The sequence below is a fragment of the Periophthalmus magnuspinnatus genome, chromosome 16 (assembly GCF_009829125.3).
Source record: "Periophthalmus magnuspinnatus isolate fPerMag1 chromosome 16, fPerMag1.2.pri, whole genome shotgun sequence".
NCBI classification, from domain to species: domain Eukaryota; kingdom Metazoa; phylum Chordata; class Actinopteri; order Gobiiformes; family Gobiidae; genus Periophthalmus; species Periophthalmus magnuspinnatus.
In genome coordinates, this window is record NC_047141.1 from 4,833,083 (window position 1) to 4,853,295 (window position 20,213).

The window sequence follows — 20,213 nt, forward strand, 5'->3', positions numbered from 1 at the left end:
ACACACACACACACGCCCTCACTCACACACACTCACCCCTGCATGCTCACACACACACTCACACATGCATGCTCACACACACTCACTCACACATGCATATTCACACGCACACACTCACACATGCATGCTCACACACACTCACTCACACATGCATATTCACTCACACACACTCACACATGCATATTCACACGCACACACTCACACATGCATATTCACACGCACACACTCACACATGCATATTCACACGCACACACTCACACATGCATGCTCACACACACTCACTCACACACACTCACACATGCATACTAACACACACACACAGTCACATTGTAAATCTTAGTCAAAGCCTCTGAAGCTCAGCAGGGCCGGGCCTGGTCAGTGCTTGGACGGGACACCGCTGGGACCGTACCAGGTGCCACAGTGACGCCCCAGTGGCAGTGTGTCCTTAGGCAAGACACTTCACCCACACTGCCTAATATGAATATGGTGTGTGAGTGTTAGCGGTGGTGCGAGTTTCCGACGGTGCAGATTAGCAGCCTCACTTCCGTCAGTCTGTCCCAGGGCAACTGTGGCTACAATAGCATCTTCCCATCACCGTGTGGAGTGAATGAAGAATGCACCAAACTGTAAAAAGCCTCTGAGCCCCAAGTTTCAAATCCATCCAAACCTTTACACCAAATTACCAAAATACAACTCATATTTTTGCAACTTATAATATTTTTATGAACTGCAAAAAGCCATGGTAACAAACAGAGAGAAAGGGACATGTTTGTTCCTGTATTACGCTCAAGAACAGGCTCATCTAACTCACAGTGGTACAGAGGAGAGGGCTTTACGAGTGTTTGGGGCGTTAAATTTGTGAGGAGAAGCATCCAGTACAAGTCGAATCTCGAGTCTTAGTCCAGGTAAATGAGTTTTGAGCACATTTATAAACCTGGACTTGAGTATACTAATTCTAGCCAAGGAATTGTAATTAGATGTATTTAAAATCATTTGAGCTCTGGGTAGAGTCCCAATCCACTGCTGTCTCACCTCTGTCTCTGCTCTTTCTCTCTAACAAACCCACATCACAGCATCGTCCGCTCTGATTGGACGGAGCTCATAGAATATGTAGATTCTGGTCTGAAACAATTCCATTCAGCTTTACACTTAAAAAAACAAACAAACAAAAAAACCCACTAAAAATGCAGCTAGAAATCTGTTAAAATGTAACTAGTAACACTTACTTAAGTACAGTTTTGGAAGCAGTACATGTAATTGAGTACATTTTCAGCCATGTGACTGTACTTTTACTTCAATAGAAATGTGCAGTACTCTTTCCACCGCAGGTAAAAACAGGTCTTTGTATCAGCATCAGACTGTGGTCAGTATCAAAACATTTGATTCATCACAAACAGGAAAATTAGAAAGTCCAGATTTAACATCATTCAGATATTGTCACATTCATTTAGAAATGTGTTTACTCAGAGTCAGTCACAGTCATTCTTTGTACACATGTTTTTGGATTACAACAGCTCACACCATGCTCAAAGTGCAAATCTATTCTTCTCATTCTCACTTGTGGTCAGATGTCTCCTGGAGTCGGGACACAGCAGGGACCAGCCCAGAATCTGGAAGAGCTTTAAAGAAAGTGGACAGCAGGGGGCCTGGGTTAGGGTTCACGTAATAAAAATGTAATAAAAACATACAGGGTTCCCATACTTGGCTTGAAATCAATTTCAAGGACTTTTCCAGGACATTTTAGTTATAATCAAAGCACCTATAACCAGATTACCCCCATTTGCTTTTATACTAAAGATGTAGTCTAAGTGTACACATCTGCAAATGAATGATACACCAAGGCAAACACAGTGAATTTGTTCTGTAGATCATCAAATATATTTTCTAGTGGAACTCAAATTAGACACATCAGATCTATTTACAATAAACAAGCGAGTGTGCACCGCTCATTCTCCTCATGTGAGTGGCACTTGTGAGTCCTGTGTATAGTGTACTTATACACAGGAAAATATGGGACGCCTGTTTGTGACACCAAGGTCCCCATCTTCCCCAAACAGGGAAGATGAAAAGAGGAGAGATTCTGTATAAAATCAGTGTCATTTTCTGAATTTTTCAGAATTTTAGAGGTTTTTCAAAAACCTAACTGCTCTAATAGGAGGCAGTAAAAGTCTTATTTTCATATCCAATAAACAGCAAAGCAAAGTGCGGTGACATTTTCAAAGGCACAATATATATTTTCCAGGACATTTGGTAAATGGTCACGTTTGGGTTAAGTGTCTTGCCCAAGGACACAATGACAGCATTCATCTGTGGGAGCTGGAATTGCACCACCAACCTGTGAGTCAGTGGATCTGACCACTCAACCAATGATGTTTATGTCTAGAGCCGGAGTCGAACCACCAACCTTCAGATCAGAGGACAAACACCCACTCATCTGAGTAACTGTCGCTCCATGCATTTTCCATGTCTGGAAAACAAGCCAATTATTTTCCAGGTTTTCTATAATTTCCAGAATGCATGGGAACATTGACCTATTCTCTCAGCTGTCACGATAGGAAGTTGTAGTTTTACAATTATTGTGAGAAAAAAACACCACTATATAACAATTATTTGTGATTATTGACACCACAAACAAACAGTGAAATCCTTCATTATCTTTCATGTTCGTTACTCAACATGTCGCCGTGTGTGACTTGGCTTATGAAATCAAACTTTCTGAAGGACAAAGAAAGACTGAAGGGTAATAAACATAAAAACACTTAACATGAAGTGTACTTTTTTTGGAGTAAAGTTTGAATGGAAATGAATTCATTTTGTACCTGTAATCTGGTACCTGCAGCCTGAGGGCAGGAGCTGAAGCGGTGATGGAGAGGATGCTCAGTGTCCGTGATGATGATGATGATGATGATGATGATGGTGGTGGCGGCCAGTCGGGCTATTGCACCGTGATGGTTCTGAGATGATTGGTGTGGGGAAGGGATTATCTTGGATGTGGTGTGTGTGATTCTGAGGAGGTTGTTTTCACTGCACACTGACAGCATGGTGGAAAAACATGAGGAACAGTCGCCTGGGATCCAGAACACAGACTTCTCCAACACTTTATGAAGATGTGAATCTGGTCAACAGTGAGTTTCTTCTGAATTCAGAAGAAATTTCAGAAGAATTTGGTCTGTCCATATGGTAAAAACTAGAGGGAAAAAAGATCACAGGGGACTGAAAAACATGGCAGATTTCTGCAGAATCAATGAGCAAAGCAGACTGATATATTTCAGTATAAAAAATACAGAGAGATATCTGTCTTTTCAGGCAACGTGATGTGTTCAGACTCCTCTCCTCCTCTCCCCCTTTCCTCCTCTTCCCTCTCCTCCTCCTCTTCTCCTCCTCTCTCCTCCTCTCTCCTCCTCTCTCCTCCCCCTCCTCCTCCTATCAGTCTGGATTTGCCAGGGAAGAGGAACAGTGGAGCAGAACAGACTGGATGATGCTCTCACAGCAGTAGCAGGAGCTCAGACTCAGTTTTATTGCTGTGGTCAGTGAACAAACTTCACAAATATAAAATTACTTTGGCGTTATGGTGCAACATGAAACCAAAAAAAAAAAAAAAAAAGATAATATTAAAATAAAAAATAAAGGCTTGCATTAAAATAAAGTCAATAAAAAATGTGGGGGTGATGTGGATGGGTCTGAGTGTGCGGAGAACATGACACCTTTGTTGTGCACGTTTATGGATGTGTGTGCTGTGGTGTCCAGGGTGAGTCCAGAACATTTAAATATGTCAACCTGTTCTATTGTATGGACATTAATGTTTAACTGATTCAAACAGAAAGTGGATGCACTGAAGGCCATTTTATTTGTTTTGTCAGCATTGATGTGGAGATAATTGTTGTTGCACCATTGTGTAACGTAGACGAGGAGTGATGGGATGCTGGTGCTGATGGGACTTTCTTTTTGGGTTCTTTATGAGTTTTGAATCTTTTGGATCCATTCATCCAGTCTGCCAGTTCAAAAGACTGGCTCTTTTACTGTTTATTTATATGCCAATGTAAGAACTAATTTTAACAACAAACTAATCACGGAGAGAAACGCCCAAGGCTTAAATGTGCTTAAAATAATTCAAACAGAGTGCGTTTACTCTTTGTGGGGAAACTGGCCCGTAGTGGTCAAAGTAGGAGACAGACTCAAAAAAAGTCCCATTAGACAAAACTTATTAGCAGCATTGTGGTACCCCGTGGACAAAAAACCCCCAACATATTTACAAAAATAAAAAGTGCTCAACATAACTAAGGAACTTAAACAACTAAGGGGGGAGAGGAAAAAAAAAAAAAAAAAGCCACATGTATCCTGGCAACACTGATGTCTCTTGAATGGTGTTGTTGTGGTTATTTCCAGCAGACTGGGTACGGTTAGTGCATTGCTTTTGTCTCTTGAATGTCTAATTAACCCTGCTTAAATACCCTCCTGTACAGGAAGCACCTCCCCCTGGTTTACACCATATCTTCCACAGGTGCTGTGGGTATAACATTAGCTGTATCTTATATTTAAAACCATCTCTCAGGGCCCAAGTCCCTTAACTAAAGTGTTTAACAAAATAACTATAAACACTTAGAACATTGAAACAAAATACAGAAGATACTGACACAAAGAAATAAACAAACTTAAACCAGTTCTCCCCTCCACATGGTCCGGCCCACGACCACACCCAAGCCTATAAAAATGGCTGACATAGGACATGCCCCTTTTTTGTCTGGACCATTTGAAGATGCAGGTAAGTGGATTGCAGTATTAAACTAAATTGACACATTTAACCAAATAAAATATGTTTAAACTAACAAGTGTGTGGTGATTTAACTAATTGAAAAACTAAACTAAACAAAGTTCTATTTAGTTTTTTTATTGGAAAATTATTGAAAATGAACATACATGTGAACAAACCAAATTATAGTAATATTAAAAAGGGACAAAGGCCCACTTTGTCACACCCTTTAAAATTATGCCTAATATAAATAAAACGTTACACTACAATATTTTTCAAACTATTGATGTGATGCCTTTTTTTTTTTTATTTATCTATTTTTTTTTGTGCAGAAAGCTCTCTCTTCTGTCAGTCCAGTCTTAATCAGTATAAAAATGCATAAAAATTAGAAAGAAAAAAATAGACTCGATACGGATCCAACCGTTCACGTTAAGGAACCGTTCAGAAGAGCCGACTCGTTCACTAGACGCTGATTATTATGAAAACATACGAAAAACAAACTAGATAAGCAAGAATTTTAAGAATACTATATAAAATTCTAATTGAAGTGACAAGTTGCATATTAAGATTCAAAAACGGTGAAATTAAGCCTATTTCCAAAAGACATGACCCACCTGATCAAATGTATTTTGATTTTCTAAAAAGTCAAGCACAAAAACATGACTGCAATAAATGTGGTATCAGTGGTACTATAAACAAACAGGTTTTGTTCAGCTTCGCTCTGTCCTAATTATAACTTTCCCTTCCAGAGCCACGCTGCCCGGCCGTGGTCAGCCCTCCCCGGATCAGCCCTCCCTCCCCCGGATCAGCTCTCCCTCCTCCTCCGCTCTCTGGACCAGCGCTGGAGCCATATTGGAGCCGCTTTTCCTACGGCGAACGATTCCACAGTTGGCAGCCGCTTAAGGATTTACTTTTCTGGACTAAAACTCATCCAGAGCTCCCGATACCAGCCCCGAGACCACATCCAAACCAGCCCGGTGAGCTCCAACCCGAATAAATCAGAGAAAACGCGAAAAAACCCGGGGAATTAGCGGTTAACTACTCCGGCTACTCACTTCTACTTTTCCCATTGAGGCTAACAGACGCTAACTTAGCAAAACAACCCATGAAAACATCGTATTTCACCGAATTCAACTTATAACACGCACTTTTATAGACTTTAAACGCTGTAGTGCTTAAGTTGGAGCTTAATATTATCAGTTAAAGCTGAGTTATTTGATAAAATTGTAGTTTGAATCTTGCGGAGTGGAGTTGACAGTTGGCTAACTTTGGAGCTAGGTTGCTAATGCTAAAAAGTTGGACGCTTGAATGGAAACTACCAAAACAAACAAAAAGAATCGATGTTTTTTCAGATTATATGGATTCATTATGAAATAGTTGGATTTTGTGTGATAATTTTGATTGCAGAATGAGACCAGGGAAAGTTATAAAAGAGGTGAATTCGTGTTGAAGTGTCATATATTCCAGTTTTTCTCCTTACTCTTGGCCTTCCTGTGTGTCTCAGCGCACACCTGTACCTATACCTGTCCGACCACGTGATTGAACATGGCTCCAGTGGAAGGGAGCGCGGATCCTGGCACACTTTGGCCAGAAAAGGGAAGTGTGTCTCGGCTTGTCTGCGGTGTGAAGGGCAGGGACCTCGGCGCTTTCTCTAATGACATTCTGAAAGTGTTGAGACAAGCCTAAACACATGATTACACTGGATAGCTAGGTAGTTTAAGCACTTAGACAGTACAGTTTAAAGCGATATAGCTGCAATTACTGAGGGCAGGGCTCTCAAATCTGTCCCAAGAGGTTTGTTTTCTGGAAATAGTTTTTTTTAGGTAAATAAAATGATTATGATAAGTGTAATATATCAACCAGGTGTTGCTAAGTAATGTAAAATGATCCCAACTTTGATTCTCAGAGCAAATAAGAGTTTTAAGAACAGATGCTTAAGACAAATGTTTGACATAATGGTCACAGCTGTAAGGTTAAGGTACACTTTATTGTTCCTGTAAGGAAATGTGTCCTCTGCATTTGACCCATCCTTCACTGTGTCTGGGTTAAATCTACATTTGACCCATCCTTAAGTGTATTTGGGTAAAATCTGCATTGGACATCATTTAGTGTCTGGGTTAAACCTGTCATGAGCAGTGGGGCCCATCTCCAGATCTTGTGCTAGTCTTGGTCAGGACTACCTTAGCTGGAGGATTTGACCTGTTGTGCATGTTTTAGGTTGATGGGGGGGGGGGGGGGGGAGTGGAGGAAACACACCCAGACACAGGGAGAAAATGCAAACTCCTCACAGAAATGCCCCAGAGTCAAATCTGGAACCTGTTTTTTGTTGTGATTGCCAGCCACTCAGCCAGTAGTCTATTACTGTATTTGGTTTTGTATTGCAGATATTTCAAAATGTCACATGATTTCCTATGACAAAAGAGTAAGATTTGGTCAGAAATCAACATGGTCTTGACAGTAACGATAGTTACAACATGATGACTTTTTTCAGTATCCTGGGTGAGTAGGATCAGACAATATTCTTAACCATTACCACACTATTTAAAAATGTCTGGATAATTGTGTTGCAGTAGAAAAATCACTTATTTGAAAGGTGATGTGGCAGGTTTCTGTTTTAGCTGCTATGGATCTGTTCCTGTAAGTGTTGTCACAGTACTAATTTTGATTTTGAAACTATTTTGATACCAAGGAATACACTTGATATTCAATACCGATTCCAATATCGCAATGACAATAAAACACCCTATTTATTTTCAGCATTAAATGGTAGTACTTTTCTATTCCCCTGTGTCCTTATATCTGTAATCCCTCAGTGTCCAGGTAGGTTCCAGTGTTTCATGGGTGTGTACTAGTCTGTGTCTTATACTTCATCTGATACAGCTCAAAATCATTCTAAAGCTATTTATGAAAGTCTCTGTTCTAAATGGGATTTTTTTTTTAGTATTGATACCTGCTCAAAGGAGTATCTAGTTTCAATACATTTTTTTTTTATTAGTACCTGATTGTTGATACTTTTGACAAACCTAGTTAAATGTGTTGCTTAAAACAGTAAAAAATATCTCTAGTTTCAAAGGTGATATGGCAATGATCCACAGGAGCTGAAACTTGCCTGTCCCTGTCATACTTCGACTCAGAGGTGAAATAAAGTCTGGCAGGGTTTACCTGTTGTAATTCAGTATGATGTCATTGGTCACATGACTTTGATCTGTGTCACATGATCGGATTCTGGTGTCTCCGGTGCAGTTTAAGTCTCAGGTTTAAGCTCATTATCTTTCTCCAAACTGCAGATTACAAAGCTATTCCTGAGGAGATTCTGAGATCAGAGTGGAGAGACCTGTCTGCACTTACTGGTACATCAGAACCAGTAATGCCATTAGGACAAACTACTACCCATACTACTTAGTAGAGCAAACTAGATACTCCTTTGAGCAGGTATCAATACTAAAAAAGCCTATTGACAGGACAGAAATTAATATGAAAGAAGTACTACCATTTAATGTTGAAAATCACATTCTGTTTAAAGAGTTGTTTATCATGGTATAAGAATTGGTATTGAGTTTGAAATGTTGGTATCATTACAGAACTAGTGTCACCACATCCTTATGCATTTCCACTTAACATATTTGTAAAGCAATTATAAATATTTTAGTATTTTAAGAAGCCATCTGCTTGAGACGGCATTCACTCAGTGTTTTATTTGTGCAGTTAGCAGGTGTTGTCCTAATCTTTTTTTTCATTTTTGAATTGATCTGATGGTTTGAGTTATGTCTCCTTACTTCTCTATATGGACTTGTAGGATTTCTGATTTAGTGTGTACCCTGTTGTTTTACTTTAAACTAGGGCTGGGCAATATGGCTAAAAAAAATTTAATCTTGAATTTTTTTTTTTTACACTTTTTAGACAATTTAGATTTTAATTTACTTCAATACTCATTCAATTTTATAAGATTCATTCTAAATAAGTCTTAAAAGTGCATGAACATCTTTTCTGAGACTCAAATCATTGTATTATAAACAATGAATGTTAAGAATGACAGATTTGTGTCATAAATCTTGTGTAAAATTAGCTGTAATGACTGAACTAGTGAATAGTATCATATTGTAAACAGTTTTAAACAGTTGTTTTCCATAGGCTTTTACCTTGAACTTAAATGTGCTTTGAGTATTTTTCAAGCCCATCAACTGAAGGTGGTTTCAGACCAGCTCAGGTGCATGTTACAACGTTCCCTCCAGAACTAAAGACCCTCTCTGACACTTATTGTTGGAATTGACAGATATTTTTTTGATAGTTGACCAAGTCTTGGAAAATGGGTTTCATGCATTTTCCACCATTGAAGTGGGTCTGAATCAGCGTCTGTCTCAGGGGCCAGAAAATATGTGGACAGTTCTTAATCTTGTTCTCTTCAGGGATCTAAACGTCAATGGTGCCCTTTTTGAAAAAGCTGCTGAGGGGTTTCTTTTTCTTAGATGAAGGTCACTTTCCTGAGCCTGTGTCTCACATGTGTCACCTTTCACGGGAGTGGAAGTAATGCATGTTCCAAAGTTCCACAGTGATCCTCTCCTTTATTCTGTCCATCTTGTCTGGCTCTGTGTAGATGGTGTGGAATCTGGGCTTGATCAGTCAAATTACGTTCTACTGTGGAGGTTCACTATATTTTTGGTTAAGATATTCTAGCACACCATTTTGTATTTGTTTTGTGAGTTCAGTGTCATTCTGTCTTGACCTTAGCTGTTGTTGAACAGGTGACGAGTTGGTTTGATAAAAGAATTACTAACATACATTTCACCTAACAACGCCTAAGTAAAGTTATCTAAGGGCTTATTAATACTAAGATGTCAATCTCCTGAAAGGAGGAACTAAATGCTCAGTCTTCTTGTCTGCAGCCAAGATTTGTCCAGTTGCCTTCTGTGCTCCAATATGCGCTCGATCATCTGCCGAGGGGATCTTCATCTTGTTAGAGATTCTGAGATGAGCTGATGAGCAGGAGGCCAAGTTCAGCTTGTACCACTGCCATGTCCCTCTGCACTCACTACTGTTTTGCAGACTCCAACAGCACGTTCAATACGAGGATTCTTGCAGAACAAGCACAAAACAGTACATCTCATAAGAGCACCTTTAGAGCATTATTTCGTTTCTACCTGTGTTATTGCAGAAAGTGGAAGTGCAACCCAAGCTTAAGCCAACCAACACAGAAGAAGAAACCTATATATTTTAACTGACTCCAATTTCATGATTTGGCCATTGTCAATTCTTAAAAACACAAATTAATAGAATTAATTTGACTTATTGCCCAGCCCTACTTTAAACTCAGACATGATCTTAACAGAGACAAAGTTAAACATGAAAATTGGAAAGGTTTTATAAATGGACCTATTGTGTAAAATTGAACCATATTCTATTTATTCATCTCAAGTTGTGTTTAGAGTGACTCATGTTTGAGTAATTTTTAATCTCCTGTATTCCAGTCGTCATTGCTCAAATCAGCTGACGGCATACGGCGCTTTGTAGTGGTGACGTTTACGGCGATGGCAGCTCCCATCGGGCACTGCAGTTTTCTAACACAAAGTCAGCGGACTTCTTTTAAGTAGTTTTAGATGAATATTGAGATTTAAAATGTGAAAAGTATAACATAATGATCCACAGGTGTCTATAGAGCGAACACAAAGCGAGCGAACAATGGGACTGATTTTAAAAGGAAGTTGATCATTTACCATTAGAAATGACCGAATCTCAATTTAACAACTTAACTACTGCTCTTAGTCAGCGTCGTTTCTATCACCTGGTTCGGTCCTGGTTCGGTCCTGGTTCGGTCCTGGTTCGGTCCTGGTTCGGTCCTGGTTCGGTCCTGGTTCGGTCCTGGTTCGGTCCTGGTTCGGTCCTGGTTCGGTCCTGTCTTGATTTAGTCCTGAGTCTTCAGCTTCAGTGAATCTTCCTGTAACTTTCAAAGCCAAATGTTTGTTTTGGGATTATTATAGATTTATGACTTAATCATATTTAAACATGTTTGAAGCCACAGACCACATGCAGATAGCCTTAAAAAACGTATTAATATTTGTTTTATGCAAACCACAATGAGGAAATACCATATAGGCTCCACCACAGAATCACACACAGACACTGCAAATGAGCGGGACCCGGAGAGACCGCGGGACCCGGAGAGACCGCGGGACCCGGAGAGACCGCGGGACCCGGAGAGACCGCGGGACCCGGAGAGACCGCGGGACCCGGAGAGACCGCGGGACCCGGAGAGACCGCGGGACCCGGAGAGACCGCGGGACCCGGAGATTAATACAACACAACTGACTGCTCCCTTCTTCAGCTGAACAGAGATTTGTGCTGGGCTCGGTGTCATTGGAGCCTTTGCATCTGAGGACACATGCCTGAAACATGTGACACATAAATGTCCACAAAAGTAGAGATTTTCCAACACTCCGCAGAGCCAGAGACCTGGACCAATCTAGACTCATGTGTTCAGCAGTACTCTGCTGCTTTTACTCATTCTAACTGCCGAGTTCTACACTAAAGTACTGCACAGTATAAAATGAGGATTTTACTACAACTAAAACATCTATCACTGAATCATTGCTTTTATTTAAGCTACATTTTTTATCTGAAATCCTCCAGGAGGGCTCGTCCTCTGAAGGTTGGCAGTTCAAAACCTGCTCTTATGCAGTGCAGTTTTGACTTCTGCTTTTGTCAGTCTGGGAGTCACTTTCTCTTCCTCTTTTCACTGAGGCCCTCCACAATGGTTTGTTATATATAAATCCTGCATTTGTCTGCTTTATTTTTCATTTTATCTACATGTGCTCTGGCATCGTACTGTGAGCAAGTGTCATTATTCTGACGTGTGGGCTAAATATGTATCGTAGCTTTACGTCAGTTCGGTGGCACTTGTTTAAAATAACAGGAAATGGCAGCGAGGGGCTATTCTGTTCTAGAGATATCTGTCATCAGCGCACAGCTCCCTCCAAAATCCACTTTACACAAGAAACAGACGAAAGTGCATTCCTCTGATCATAACATCTGATTGAATACAGTTTGTCTTGTACATGGCTTGTTCTGACCTAGAGTTGTTACGATACTAAAATTTCAAGCTCTATTTTGAAACCAAGGAATAAACTCAGTACTCGATACCGATTCTGATACTGCAATGATAATAAAAACTCTTTCTTTAGACAATATACTGTGATTTTCAGAGTCCTGCTGCTGCCATAATGAACAGAGGAGATGTGCTTTAGTGCCTCTAGCAACAAAAGTGAAAAAAGCAAATCAGTTGTTTGTGTAACCCATATCCCTGTGTGTCAGATGCCCTCCCATGATACTCCTATATCCCCATGTGTCAGATGCCCTCCCTCTGAGTGTAACTGTTGTACACAGGAAGAGCAGAGATAAAAGTGGGACAGTCATTAGAGTGTGTATCTTCTGCATCAGGGAGGAGTCCAGTCCAGATCCTGGTTTAGTCTGTTTAGTCCCAGCAGAGACTTCAGTCCACTGCTCTGCTCCAAACCGATTTTAGAGCTTGTTTAAGGACTTACACTGTGTAACTTATCTGGTGGAGAGTATGACACCCATTTGTCTCCATGGAGATGTTGTTGCCTGGAATGCTCCACTGAATGGAATTGGCCAAGTTCTAGGTTAGGTCTATGGAGAGATGAGCCTGCTTACAGAAAGAATGCATGCTTTTTGTCCATTTACAGCACAGACTTTTACAGGTCCATTTTAGCACATTTCTGATTGTCCAAATAATGTGAGAATTCCATCAATGGGATAAAAATTTCCCACAATGCACTTTGAAAAGTACTCCCCAATTTAGACCACAATGCATTGTGAAAGTCGTTAAAAGTGCAGAGGACAGAGATGGGTCTTGACAGATACAAGCGCCGTTTTATCACACTGTCGATCATAATTATGAATAAAGCACGCTTAAATAAACCATTATGGTGTAAAGTTGCTAGCGTCAGCTGTTTACTTTAGCTCAAGCTGTTAAAAGAGCGAGAATTTCTCCATCTCAGACAAAAATCTAGCCTGTTTACGTGAAACTTGTATTATTATTAGTCCGTAAATACTTGTACCAGTCCAATCTGATCTTTATTTATGACAAATTAAGTTTTATCAGAGTTTAGACTTTAGACTTTTTTCACTCGGTGACATGACCCGACTGTAGTGAGCTGAGTGTGCAAATCCCTCTGTGAATGAGCCTCTATAGGGGCTGATAAAGAGTGCAGGTTAGGGGCTGGGGTGAACAGACAGTCTAAGATTTGACTAAACACTGGTTTAGTCTTTTTTATAAAAGTTGTCTAAAAATGACACAACAGTTGTGATTTGACAGCTAAAGATAAATGACACAACACCTTTTATTTAGTTAAATGGTTTAACTGTCAGAAAAACATGTGTGTAAACTTTGAACAGAGTGGAAGGGGATTCTATTTTACAGTTCAGTGCTGCTTCCTGTATTTTTGTATTTTTCTTTTCTACTTTTCTTCACAATCTGCCACTGAACTGATGTAAAACTCTGATAAATACTTGGCACAGGTACTGTCCAGCAAACCAAGTCACAACTAGAAAAACATGCATCTGACAAATACACTGAGATGGTTTGTCATTTGGATGTAGAAGAGAGAATATGTTTGCATTACTCATTTATGAAATAGCTGTGAGGCCTTTAATCAGGCCATGTTTTATTCTCAGATCTCGAGGTCAAACGGATCCTTATTCCCGCATAATTCAACAGCCTTTCTGCATTTGAATGATTTCACTCATTATGTGCCGTTCTGATGTGCGTCGTATGCTCCCAGTTCATATGTTTTATGTGCGGAGTATTCTGTAGGAGTCCGAGCAGAGGCTAATTAACAGGAGTTACATCTGTCCCACTTTCGGTTAGGTCTTTAAACGTTACACGAGACACTTGGGGGAACAGGAAATGAAGCTAAAATAGCAGTTCATCAGTAGCTGCATATGCATTAAATTTCCAATTAAACCAAAACATATGCCCCATTTTCATCATTAGAGACTTCATGCCCCAAATACCCAAATTCTCCATTTAGTAAAAGTGCACTGTGGAACTTTTCTGGCTTATTTCCATTTTTTATTTCTTACAATTAAAATAAAACCGTAATTGAATAAAGGTAAGACAGAGAAATTTAATGCCATACGGTGGAGCATTCCAGGCAAAGCAATAACATCTCCATGGCGACAAGCAGGTGGCGAATCCCCAAATGAAACGTTACATGGTGCACATTTTTAAGTTAACCTGGCCAGCAAAACAAACCAGTGTTTCAGGCCAATCACAAAGCAGCATTGTGATGTGGGCGGAGTCAAAGAAAGCATCCAAATAAATTAAAATGACATAGACAGGCTAATAATAAAGTGTTACTCAAACGTGTGAATGAAACAAAACAACTCCACGTGTTTTTAAGGTGGGAACATTATAACACGGGGTAAAGTCATCAAATAGAACCTGGATCGTGATTGATTCCTGTAGGTCTTTTACATTCATTTCATTAGACTTGATGTGTCTTAATACTTAGAACTGTTCACCCTCTGCTCCTCCGGACTCCAGAGCCTTTTATTTAAACTTGTATAAACCTGGTGTAGCCCTCACCTGTGGAACACACCTGGGCGTGTCACCTCCTCTCTCATTATGGTTATTACAGTCATTACATTTCCTCACGGACTCTGGCCTCTGCTATCAGCCCACTGTCTAACACCAGAATGGAACTGCACATAGTCCTGGTTCAGTCCTGCCGTGGTGTGGTCCTGGTGTCGTCCTGGTGTCGTCCTGGTGTCGTCCTGGTGTCGTCCTGGTGTGGTCCTGGTGTGGTGTAGTCCTAGTGTGGTTCAGTCCTGGTTCAAGATTAGTCAGAGCTCTGCAGCAGTGATCCGCAGCCTTCACATTTCCATTTTATCCTTTTTCAATGTTTTTCTTTTGCACAGAATAAACTGAAATGGCACCAAAGACATTGACAGTATCAGTGTGTCACTAAACTAATACAGCCACCCTGTGTCGAGTGTGTACAGCAGCTCACTTAACCTCATTTAACATTCTACCTGGATCAATGTTTGAATCCCACACTTTCATTATTAAGTGAAACCAAAGAGCAGCCCCCTCCTGTGTTCCTCCTACTCCTCCTCCTACTCCTCCTCCTACTCCTCCTCCTACTCCTCCTCCTACTCCTCCTACTCCTGTGACAGAAACAAGGGCCAAGTAATACATGGCTACAGCAATCAGCTTGGGTCTTTTTCATGGAGTCGTCCAGCCGAGGGGTCAGAGGCGAGGGCCCGGAGGGGTAGAGGCGAGGGCCCGGAGGGGGGTGTCAGATGATGCAGAGGTGAGGAGCAGATGATGCAGAGGTGAGGAGCAGATGATGCAGAGGTGAGGAGCAGATGATGCAGAGGAGTTGTTTAATTGTGCACTGGAGCGTTACAATGACTCATAATTACAGTTTTTCACTTGACGAGATCCAACTGTCAAAGTGTCAGAAACAACTGCCTCCTGTCGAACACAAACTCAAGTGACGCCAAACTATTGTACTGGAATAAACTCTGCTCCTGTCTCTGCTCCTCTGGCTCTCTGCTCCTCTGGCTCTCTGCTCCTCTGGCTCTCTGCTCCTCTGGCTCTCTGCTCCTCTGGCTCTCTGCTCCTCTGGCTCTCTGCTCCTCTGGCTCTCTGCTCCTCTGGCTCTCTGCTCCTCTGGCTCTCTGCTCCTCTGGCTCTCTGCTCCTCTGGCTCTCTGCTCCTCTGGCTCTCTGCTCCTCTGGCTCTCTGCTCCTCTGGCTCTCTGCTCCTCTGGCTCTCTGCTCCTCTGGCTCTCTGCTCCTCTGGCTCTCTGCTCCTCTGGCTCTGCTCCTCTGGCTCTGCTCCTCTGGCTCTGCTCCTCTGGCTCTCTGCTCCTCTGGCTCTGCTCCTCTGGCTCTCTGCTCCTCTGGCTCTGCTCCTCTGGCTCTCTGCTCCTCTGGCTCTCTGCTCCTCTGTACAGCACATTTCTTATCTGGTCTTAACCCTGGAGTTTCCAGCTGTGTCAGACCTCAGACCGGTTTAGACTCTTTGTGGTTTTCCTCTTTTATAATTTACTATCATTATGTTCTGACTCTGCTTAAGTATAAATGCATCATCCTCCCACTGCTTCAGTCCTGGTTTAGTCCTGATTTATTTCTGGATTTCTCCAGTGAAACCTGAGTTGTTCCTCCCGACTCAGTCCCGATTTAAGTCCCGGTTCAGTCAGTCGTAGTTCATATTTGTGATCTGATCCATCAGCACAGCGCCGCTGCCGCTGCCTCTGCAGCACGTCCTGATTATGTCTGAGTGTTTATTTTTCACACTTCAGACGAGGTTCCAACAAGCACTAAACTCAGAGTCCAAGTCTGCTCCTGCTCTGAGCCATATGTCAAATTAGAAAGTTATTTTAATGCAAGTCTGGCTCTGAAATAATGATTCATCCCACACACACATTTAAAACAGTTATTTTTAATGTGCTGCTGCTGACTGCAGTGTTTACAGTATTTATTCAAGTGAAAAACAAAATTATGTTTTTGCATAACTACTTTCTAGAGGTGGACTATTCACAAAACCAATTACGGATATGTGTGTGTGCGTCCGAGCGTGTGTGTGTGTGTATATATGCATCATATATATGCACACATACACACACTTTCTCACTGTCTCATATGAAATCAGACTAAACTTTTCCTTTTTAGGTCAATTAGGATTACCAATATTTCTATTTGCTAAATGCCAGAATCATTTTTAGACTATTTTTCATGACTTTCTTCAGTTTACATACATATTAGTATTTGGAACCATTGCCTTTAAACTGTATGACTTGGGTCACATGTTGTGGATTTCCTTCCACAAGTTTCTCACAAGAGTTGGCAGGAATGTTGACCCATTCCTCCAAACAGAACTGGTCTAACTGACTCTCATACATTTTCAATAGGCTTGAGATCAGGGCTTTGAGATGGCCACTCCAAAACATTGACTTTGGTTACAAAGTGGCTTAAGGATAACAATCTGACAATATGCTTCATGTCATTGTCCATATGGAAGATACCCAAGATTTAACTTCCTGACCGATGTTTTGAGACGTTGCTTCAGTATTTCCACATAATGTTCTTTCCTCATGATGAATCTATTTTGTGAAGTCCCTCCTGCAACAAAACAACCCCACAACATGATGCTGCCACCCCTGTATTTCACAGGCTTGCAAGTGCGTCCCTTTTTCCTCCAAACGGTTAAATTTTAGTTTCTTCAGACCACAGGACATGTCTCCAAATATTAAGGTCTTTGTCCCTGTGCATTTACAGGCTGTAATGTTTTTTCATGTTTCTTTTGGGGTAATAGCTTCTTCCTGCAGAGGCTTTCAGGTCATGTCGGTACAGTCCTCGTTTCACTGTGGATAATGACACACTCTTACCAGCTTCAGCATCTTCCCAAGGTCTTTTGCTTTTGTTCTTGGGTTGATCTGCACATTTCAGACCTAAACACGTTCATCTCTGGGACACGGAACCCTTCTCATTGCTGAGTGGTCTGATGACTGGACATTCCCATAGTGTTTATCCTTGTGTATAATAGTTTGAACAGATGAATGTGGCACCTTCAGGCATCTGGAAATTGCACCAAGGATGAGCCAGACTTGTGCAGGTCCACAAGTTCTCTTCCTGATATCTTGGCTGATTTTTTATTTATTTTTTTACATTTTCCCATGATGTTACACAAAGAAGCAGTGTGTTTCAGGTGTGCTTCAAATACATCCATAAATGTGTCCCTGATTAATTCAAATTAGTTGGAGAAGCACAAAACTTTGTTCATCTGAGGGGAGGGAAATGTAATTTTGTTTGTAAATGATGAGTGACCAATGAGCTCCTTCGTTTCACATGAGCCTCTGAAATAAATAAATCTGATTGGACGATCATGTTTGGTTCTGGCTCAAAATGCAACGGATGTGATGCCCAGACTGATCTGTTTCTGTTTTATACTGAGGGATATCTGGGCCCAACAGGCAACATCAGGATAAAATAAAAATGTATGAGATGAGTATTTCTGTGCCCTTGTTTGAAATATTTAACTGCATATACTGTCTTATTAGTTGCCACCTTTGAGCCCTCAAGACACTGATAGTCCAGTCCAGTCCAGTCCAGTCCAGTGCCGTCCGGTCTGCCTACGCCTCTGTTGTATTATACCTCTGCTGACGTAGGCCAAGATAACGAGGGCTGAGCTGGACTAAAGACATGTGCTGCCAATCGATTGGCCGAACAAAAAAGGGGACATGGCAAAAGCTCTCGAAACTATTCTGTATCTCAGTGTATCTGACCTGAACTGCACTCACAAGACTACACCTGCAGGGGGAGTTCATGCAAAAAGTATTTATGCCTTTTTTACATATAAATACCAAATGTTCCGCTAACTCCCTCAGTCACTTCCTGCTGTTGTCCCATATAAATCCATACAATTTCTCATCCCTGTTGGAGATGTGTGATCTGATCTGATGCCTCTGGACTCTGCGAGGTTTAGACTGGGGTTTGTGTTTTTCTGCGTTTCATAGAGATGTGAAAAATCCTCCAATAATCTGAGCTGTGTTTTATAGACTTTGGCTTTTGCGTCAGTGGAGAAAAACTGGACTATTTGTGTTTCCTATGACGTCTTTCAGTGTCTTAGAACATCCTCAAACATGAAGTTACAAAAAAGCGTCTAAGTATCAAAAAACAGATCCTAAGCTATGCTAAAACTAGTATCAAAACTAGATACTCACTTTCAGCAGGTATCAGTACTATAAAAGTCACATTCACGGGTCGACCTGTCACGATAACAAATTTTGAGCTGCAACAAATAAATAACCAAATGAAGCAATAATTGGCAACAGAAATGACTTTCATCTACAGCTCAAATCTTAGAGCATTACAAGAAAAATACCCAAAATCTCACCACTTTTACAAAGAAATTGTACACATGCCAAATTTTGATCCACTAAATATATTGTTCCAGCCTCCAGCCAGAGCGATAAGTCACGACTGGCCTAACTGCGATCAAAAATAATAATTTGTAGATTAATATTCTCTCTCTCTCTGTGTTTCAGGAGGTGAAGATGGTGGACCGTTTGGCTAACAGCGAGGCTAACTCCAAACGCATCGCGGTTGTGGAGAGCTGCTTCGGCGCAGCGGGCCAACCTTTAGCCATCCCCGGGCGCGTCCTCATCGGGGAGGGAATCCTGACCAAACTCTGCCGCAAGAAACCAAAACTGCGCCAATTCTTCCTGTTCAACGACATTCTGGTCTATGGCAACATCGTCATTCAGAAAAAGAAGTACAACAAGCAACACATCATCCCCCTGGAGTCCGTCACCATAGATACGGCCCCCGACAACACCGAGTATGATCTACGGAACGGCTGGCTCATCAAAACGCCAACCAAATCCTTCACAGTGTTCGCCGCGACCGCCACGGAGAAGTCAGAGTGGATGAATCATATCGGGAAGTGCGTCGGGGATTTACTGCAAAAGAGCGGGAAGGCACCGACCGGAGAGCACGCGGCGGTTTGGGTCCCCGACTCTGAAGCGTCCATCTGTATGCGCTGCCAGAGGGCAAAGTTCACCGCCGTCAACCGCCGCCACCACTGCAGGAAGTGCGGGTTCGTGGTGTGCGGGCCGTGCTCGGAAAAGCGCCACCTTCTGCCCAGCCAGTCGTCACGGCCGGTGCGAGTGTGCGACTTCTGCTACGACATGCTAACGGCGGCTAACGGAGGGCGACCGATCAGGCAGGATCAGTTCAACAACAGCGCGGTGTCAGAGGAGGACGACGATGACGACAGCAGCGACTAGAACACGGAGCATTCTGTGGACTTGGACTGTACATAGGTTTATAATGAGGCGGTCGTTTAAACGGGGAATCATGGGTTGAACTTAAAGGCGCTGTACCTGATTTTTTATTTTTATTTTTATTTTTTTCCTTCATCTTATAAACATGAAGAACGGAGCGAGTTCATTTTAAACATAGTGGTTATTCCTAAGTTTTCCCTCACTTACTTTATGCAATCAGAGCATCCTAACTATTCACCACGATGAACTTTTGGGGGCAACAGTAAAGCTAGCATGCTAACACACACTTCCAGCACACAGCAGACAGATTTTGACCTCAATATATCTGCACTGGGACACACATTTTTCTCACATACATGGGGAAAATCAGGTACAGGCCCTTTAACCCCTTTACGCTTAGATTTTTACAGAATGACTTTTCTCATCTAAAAATACTAAATACTTTGGACTCTAGAAATGTACATATTTTTATAATGAGGCCTCAGTTAAAGATGCGGGGTGTAACTTTTCTGGCGGTTGGCTTGGCTCAATGGAGATTTTTTTTTTGCTTTAACTGAAATGCTGTATGGTAGTATGACGTTAAGCTTACCTATCTCCATGGAAACAAGCCGGTGACTCCATCACGCTAAGCTACTGGTCAGATCTGTGAAGAGGCA

General features: G+C 41.6%; 1 protein-coding gene across 1 annotated transcript; it reads left to right on the top strand.

Moving 5' to 3' along the window:
• Positions 1–5,592: 5,592 nt before the first annotated feature.
• plekhf2 (pleckstrin homology domain containing, family F (with FYVE domain) member 2) lies at positions 5,593–19,595 on the top strand. The gene is made up of 2 exons (XM_033980782.2): positions 5,593–5,727; positions 18,820–19,595. Exon 2 carries the CDS (start codon positions 18,829–18,831, stop codon positions 19,558–19,560), a length of 732 nt encoding a protein of 243 aa, XP_033836673.1. The 5' UTR covers positions 5,593–5,727; positions 18,820–18,828; the 3' UTR covers positions 19,561–19,595.
• Positions 19,596–20,213: the final 618 nt, after the last annotated feature.